General features: G+C 42.7%; 1 protein-coding gene across 1 annotated transcript in view; it reads left to right on the top strand.

The window, feature by feature from the left end:
- Window positions 1–220: 220 nt before the first annotated feature.
- LOC107683412 (FRAS1-related extracellular matrix protein 2-like) overlaps window positions 221–7,592 on the top strand; it is a 77,669-nt gene continuing 70,297 nt past the window's right edge. The window contains exon 1 of the mRNA XM_016479469.1: window positions 221–5,337. Within this exon, the coding sequence (XP_016334955.1) occupies window positions 321–5,337 (5,017 nt within the window). The 5' untranslated portion in view covers window positions 221–320. The remainder of the gene's footprint in view (window positions 5,338–7,592) is intronic.

Below are 7,592 nucleotides of genomic sequence, written 5' to 3'. Positions count from 1 at the left end.
CACAACAAGTCATTCCATCTGATTCATGCAGATCTGTCCCCGCTTGCCTCGGTGTGACACTGCTTGCGACCAATCAGAGCACTCCGAACGCATTCCATCGTAAACGTGCGCCAATAGCGTGAGAGCGGGGCGTGATTTCCCTCGCACGGCTCCGCGAGGCATGAAGTTTATTCAGAGTGTCAGTTGCACAGGGAGAATGGTGCACCTTTGCGCGGATGCGAATTGGAGATTTTTCTGCTGCGCGCTTTAACTTGCTTCACTTTCTCATCTTGCCACGGACTGTGCCGAACGTGTAGTAGTAATTCTTTCTTATAACACAAATGGCTCGGAGTATAACAGAGGAGCGACAACGTAGAGCGTTTCATGTGCACTTGTTTCTCTTTATACTGACTTTGTGTCGCGATGCATCTGCACAGGGATTTCAGAGTTTGGGATTAACGTACGGTTTAAGATCTGAACTTTCAGAGGATGCTATTCTTGTTGCAAATAATGGAGTACGGGTTCCTTTCGGCAGATCTGTCTATATTGATCCAATCAATGACCTGGTTATCCAAGTTCAGCCCGGAGACAAGTGCATCATAACAGTTCTGGATAATGACCCGCTGTCACGGAGACCGGGAAAGCTGTCCCCGAAAAAGTTTCCTTGTGAATTTGGTCCCAATGATGTAAAATACTCGCATTTCGGATCCAGGAGCCCTTCAAAAGACAGAGTAAGACTTCAGCTCAGATATGATACTCAGACTGATACAGTCATCATTCCCTTTATGATGGAAGTTGAGGTGATTTTCACTCAGCTTGAGATTCTTACCAAACACATGCCTGTAGTTGTAGAGAAGCTGCTTGGAATGAGTAATCCTATTGATAAGAAAATCCTGGAGTTTACTTATGATAGAAATGCTAATTTGTGTAAAGTTACATATCTGGCCAGTGGCAGCTCATTACCCAGGTATGGAAAGCTTATTGATAATGGAAAATTAGGGAAGCCTGTGGACTGTGATGAATTTGTCAGGATGGACATTCGCTATCAGCATACTTTTGCACATCGTTCTCCAAACCGAGATTATATTCCCATGTATTTAGAGTTACAAGATAAAGAAGCAAATGTACTGAAGCAAGAGTTTTTCCAAATCGTGGTCATTATAAAGGAGGGTGAGGAAAACACTGCTCCTAAACCGAGTTTTGTAGCAATGATGATGATGGAAGTTGACCAGTTTGTAATGACTGCTATAACCCACGATATGCTTGCTGCTGAGGATGTGGAATCTAATCCTGATGATTTAATCTTCAACATCACTTCCCCGCTGTCCTTTGAGGAGGGCTACATTGTGAGCACAGATGACAGGAATTTGCCCATCACGTCTTTTTATCAAGCAGACCTGAAAGATCTTAAAATAGCCTACAAGCCTCCCTCTGTGGATTCAGATGTGGAGAGAATTTTCCAAATTGAGTTTGAAGTTGTAGATACTGAGGGGGCTATGTCAGACCCCTTTGCTTTTATGATAGTGGTTAAGCCCATGAACACTCTAGCTCCGGTTGTGACCCGTAACACTGGCCAACTGCTTTATGAGGGTCAGTCCAGGCCACTGTCCAGCTCACAAAGCCTACAAATTAGTGACGAGGACAACTTAGACAACGTCCAAATCACAGTTATTAACGGCCTTCGCCATGGAGAACTCACAGTTCTGGGGTCCAGGCGAAAATTCTTCACCCCAGCAGATCTTGATGTAGGGAGCGTCATCTACCAGCATGATGGCAGCGATACGTACAGCGATAATATCATTTTCAGAATGACAGATGGAAAAAATGAAGTTGAGTTTCTATTTCCCATCACTGTGGTGCCAACTGATGATGAACCTCCCATAATCAATGCCAACACAGGCTTAGTTTTGTTTAAAAACCAAATGATGCCCATTTCTTCTTTAATGCTTAGTGCAGCAGATATAGACTCTGAGGATTCAACTATTAAATTCATCATGGTGCCTCCATACTCTACTATAGGAGAAGTGATACTTCGTCAATCAGATGCACCGGAGGATCCATCTACATGGAGGTTCAATGCCCAAGATGAGATGTATGAGAAAGTAGTGACAGAATGGTTCCAGCATGACATTACAGAAGGCAAGCTGTTTTACAGCCACATCGGACCACATAATACAAAGACCATCATGGACCAGTTTGTTTTCCATGTACAAGATGACAACGACCCACCGAACCAATCAGGTGAGAACTCGTTCATCATCAAAGTTCTCCCCATTGATGATATCCCCCCAGAGCTGTATCCCGGGACCATTCTGCAAGTGACCGTTCATGAGTACCAGCTCACCTATTTTCGAAAGAAGTTCTTGCGCTACACAGACTTGGACTCAGAAGACAGAGATTTAAAATACACAATTACCAAGCCACCCACCGACACAGATGAGAACAGCCCTGGCATTCTAGGAAGCATCGTTTTAACTGAGAGTCCAAATTCAGAAGTCACCGAGTTCACTCAGGCACAGATAAATCATCACAAGATAGCCTACAAACCTCCTGATCTAGAGCTCGGAATAACCCCGCATATGGTGCAGTTCCATTACAAAGTTGAGGACACGGCAGGAAACAGCGCCAATGGAGTTTTCACCATATTTTTACAGCCTGTTGACAACAAGCCTCCCCAGATCACGAACACAGGCTTTACCGTTCAAGAACGAGGGGTGCACGTCATCACACGTGCCGAGCTGGACACCACAGATGCCGACACGGACAGCTCACAGATTCTGTTTACAATCACCCAGCCTCCAAAGCACGGTCAGGTTAAGTACACATTCACTGACATGACTAAAGGGAATTCATTTAATTTGGACGATATATCTTTTGACAGAATATCTTACATTCATAATGGTGATGAGTCAACCAGTGATTTCTTCCAGTTGGATGTCAGTGACAGTGTCCACGTTGTCACAATCGCCGTCAGGATCAATGTGAAGCCTATTGATGATGAAGCACCAACCATCAGCCTTCCAGAGGGTACTATTGGCTCTTACATAGATGTTTTGGAGAATGGAGTGACTGAGATCACCACCAACGTCATTCAGGGTCGAGACGAGGACACTGATGACCTAAGGCTGACCTTTATAGTAGAGGATCCCCCAGTGTTTGGTGAAGTATTAGTAAATGGTGTGCCCTCCAATAGGTTCACTCAAGCAGACATCATTAGTGGCTTGGTAGTATATGCACATAATAGTGGAGAAATTGGCTTGACAACAAAACACGACTTCTTTAATCTTACACTTACCGATATGTCTGATGAATGGACAGTTGGGGGAAATAAAATCAAAGGGGTTCGCGTGCAAGTCACCATTCTGCCGTTGGATAGTCAGGCCCCTGAGGTCTTCGTGGGCCTCCAATTCATTGTCATAGAGGGTGAGAAAAACGTTATCCAAATTTCACATATTAGTGCTAATGACATCGACACCCCTAATGATGACCTTCTTTGCACAATTATTGTACAGCCCACCTCAGGCTACGTAGAAAACATCTCCCCTGCACCAGGCTCTGAGAAATCCAGATCAGGGATTGCTATTAGCGCGTTCACCATTAAAGACATTCGGGAAAACCACATTGATTACGTGCAAAGTATTCATAAAGGTGTTGAGCCAGTTGAGGACAGGTTTACTTTCAGGTGTTCAGATGGGATAAACTTTTCAGAGAGACTCTTTTTCCCAATCGTGATAATCCCATCCAATGACGAAAAGCCAGAGATCCATATGAGAGAGTTTGTTGTGATGGAAGGCATGAACATTGTGATTGACACTCCAATATTAAACGGTGCTGATGCTGACATTCCAGCGGATGGGCTTACGTTTATTATTTCAAAACTTCCGAAACATGGATATATCATCAATCAGTTAACCTCAGGCACTATTCCTGTCACAAACTTCACACTCGATCAGATACAAGAGGCTTCAAGTATTGTCTACGAGCATGATGATTCAGAAACCACAGAGGATAGTTTTGATGTTCTACTTACTGATGGCAAATTCACAGTGGAGAAAACCGTCATGATTATGATCATTTTGGTTGACGATGAAACCCCAAGGATGGCGATTAATGATGGCCTTGAAATAGAAGTAGGAGAGGCGAAAATAATGAGCAATAAAGTTTTAAAAGCCACTGATCTGGATACAGAAGACAGCATTCTGACCTACATCATCCGTTATGGACCAAATCAAGGGTTTTTACAAAAGCGAACACCATTTGGAGCTCTAGAAAACATAACTGTTGGAATGAACTTCACACAAAATGAGGTCGACCAAGATATGATTGTGTACATTCACAATGGACAAGAGGGAGTTCGTGACCTTATCAAATTTGATGTTACTGATGGCATTAACCCTTTGATTGACAGATACTTCTATGTAACTGTTGGTGGAATAGACATGGTGTTCCCTGATGTGATCAGCAAAGGTGTTTCTCTGAAAGAAGGAGGAAAGGTGACTCTAACCACAGACCTGCTCAGCACTAGTGATCATAACAGCCCCGATGAACACTTGGTGTTCACCATCACACGTGACCCTATACGAGGACACTTAGAGTGCACTGATGTGCCAGGGATGCCCATTAGTTCATTCACTCAGCTTCAACTAGCTGGAAATAAAATTTACTACATCCACACTGCTGATGATGAGGTGAAGATGGACAGCTTTGAGTTTGAGGTGACTGATGGCTACAATCCTGTGTTCCGCACCTTCCGCGTGTCCATTACGGATGTGGACAACAAAAAGCCTGTGGTCACCATTCACGATCTGGTTGTTAATGAAGGTGAAAATAAGTTAATCACTCCTTTTGAGTTGACGGTGGAGGACCGTGATACAGTCGATCACCTTTTAAAATTTACAATCACCCAGGTGCCTGTACACGGCAAGTTGCTGTTTAACAACACCCGACCTGTCACTTCCTTCACCAAGCAGGACCTGAATGAAAACATGATACGCTATAAGCACGATGGAACCGAGTCTGCCTCCGACAGCTTCTCGTTTACTGTTACCGATGGAACTCACACAGACTTTTATGTGTTCCCTGACACGGTTTATGTGACTCGCAAGCCCCAGATGATGAAAATCGCAATTTATCCAGTAGACAATGGAGTTCCGCAGGTTGTGACTAATAAGGGTGGTACAACATTAAGAATTCTCCCTACTGGTCACCTTGGGTTCCTGATCACTAGTAAAACATTAAAGGCAGAAGACAGAGACAGCCCTCACGGAGCAGTGACTTTTAAAATTACTGTGGCTACTGAGCATGGCTACCTCATTGACTTGGGGAAAGGAAATGCCACTATCACCACATTCACCCAAGGTAAGTTTTGTGATATCAGTTTAATACAATATGCTATATTAATTAAAAAAAATATTAAATCAATTAATGGTACTAGTTGATTAATGTTTAGTGTATTGGAATAGTATGTGAGAAAATACTGGATTAACATACATCTAAGAATACTGTATTAAAGGGATAGCTCATGCAAAAAGGAACATACTGTGATCATTTATTCACCCCCGTGTCGTTCCAGACCCAAAAGACTTTCTTTCTTTCATGCACAGAAGGTGATCTTTTTGAAGAATATCTTGGCTGCTCATTTACATATAATAAAAGTGAATCTGGACTGAGTCTGTCAACTCGTGATTGAAAAGAAATAAATAAATTACTAAAAATATGCTTAAAGTTGTTTACTATATCATCTCCCGGTCTGGCCAGAAGAAAACCCAACACCCTTCTGAAACAGACTGGGAGACTGGCAAACAAACTTAGGTTTTGTCTGTCTGTCTGTCTATCAATCAATCAATCATCAGGGCAGTTACAAAATGACAAAAAGGCACCATAAAATAAAGGATGATTTGGAGCTTGACAGCATCTTTTATCTTTCATTTTTATTATATGGAGAAGAGCAGCCTGGATAGGAGGGTGAATAAATTGACAATTTTCATTTTTGGGTAAACTGTTTCATGATCCTAAATGATAGGTCTTGCTATGTTCTCAACAGTGTTATGAAGGAAGATTTGTCCTGAAATATTGAAAGATTATCTGAAAAAGTGTGCACCTTGTGACACATTGCACACAAAATGTTTTTGCCATCAAATAAGACCAATATAGTATTAATTGTTTAAAAAGCAAACAGTCGTTATTGTGTTACACAAGTCATAGTGTTACAGTAAAGACCTGAGCTCTTAGTATAGTTGTAAAAATTGTAAATGTCAAAACTAGCAGGGGACATGCTCAACTTGCCACTGTGCTTCCCCTTTCTAAATAAACTGCTTTTTTAGGATTCTCTTTGAATATTTCAAGGGAATTTAGCACAGTTGGGGGCTGGGGCTGATTGTGTGGGCTACTGACAGTAAATAAAGTTGCTGCTCCCTTGTGGGCATTTGAAAATGAAGGGTTTACATTTTTATGAGCTGGCCGCTTTGAAGAGAAATGTTTTGACATCAAATATTGAAGATAGGCTAGCGCTGTGGATGTTACACCCTCTCAGAAAAACCACATACATGAAATGCACTCCAAAGTTGGTGGAGAAATTAATTGATGGGTGCCTGCTGGAGACCTGCTGCTCTTTATGACTCCTTTCAGTCAGAAGGGAATTTATGTACCACGGCTTCAGAGCTTCATATTTCTTTCAGTCTAAATTAAACACTGCCCAGCTGATAAATCTCAGACATAATGTAAGTTTGGTGCCTGCAGAGCTCTGTGCAGGAGCAGATGGGCAAAATGCCCTTATTTGAAAGTGCTTTTCAACCTGGTTCATATAGACCCTGTCCCAAATGGCACCCTGTGCCCTTATGGTCCTCCTCAGAGTCTGGACTTTGACACATGGGCTTTCGGTAATGGTTCCTGTGGAGTTCAAGTGGGCCATTTGGATCAGGGCTATACTTTTAGGAAAAAAAAATGGCAAGAATTGTACTTATACAAAAGTCTTAGGCCATTAGTATTTTCACAAAAAAATTTCAAGTTTCCTCAAGCATCTTGGAGACATTGCCACAGTTCTTCTGGGTTTAGTCTGCCTCAGCTTTTTCTGTTTCTTAATGTAATCCTGGATGATGGTGAGATCAGATCTCTGTGTGGAGCACTGGCTGTTGTTAGACTCCTTATGCAAACAAAAATCTCACTGGATTATTACAATTAATGGAAAAAGGAATGTTTGGAAATGTAAACTGATATTTCCTACTGACACACTACAGCAAAAGATATAAATAACGTCTCGGTTACGTATGGTAACCCTCGTTCCCTGAAGGAGGGAACGGAGACGTCACGTCGGATGACAGACGAAATTAGGATCTCGCTTAGAGAGACCAATCTACTTCGAGTGTAAACTAAACGAGCCAATGCACATTGGCATGCGATTATTGCATCCATGACGACCAGGTCATGCTTCCCCAGCGACCTCCCTTCTACGGGGTCGTGGTTAGCCGCGAATGCAGCGACATAAGCTTTGAGGGTGGACGGAGACAGCCTTCGCTCCAACCCTTACTGCAAAAAGGCCAGCACGACTCTGATCGGGCATATTCGGGGGTCTTCTCGGCGAGAAGAACACCACTCAACGAACAGGTTCCACTTCA

Source organism: Sinocyclocheilus anshuiensis, unplaced genomic scaffold, assembly GCF_001515605.1.
Source record: "Sinocyclocheilus anshuiensis isolate Anshui unplaced genomic scaffold, SAMN03320099.WGS_v1.1 scaffold1170, whole genome shotgun sequence".
Taxonomy (NCBI): Eukaryota; Metazoa; Chordata; class Actinopteri; order Cypriniformes; family Cyprinidae; genus Sinocyclocheilus; species Sinocyclocheilus anshuiensis.
The sequence above is the reverse complement of the archived record's forward strand: the minus strand, read 5'-3'. Positions and strand labels throughout refer to the sequence as shown.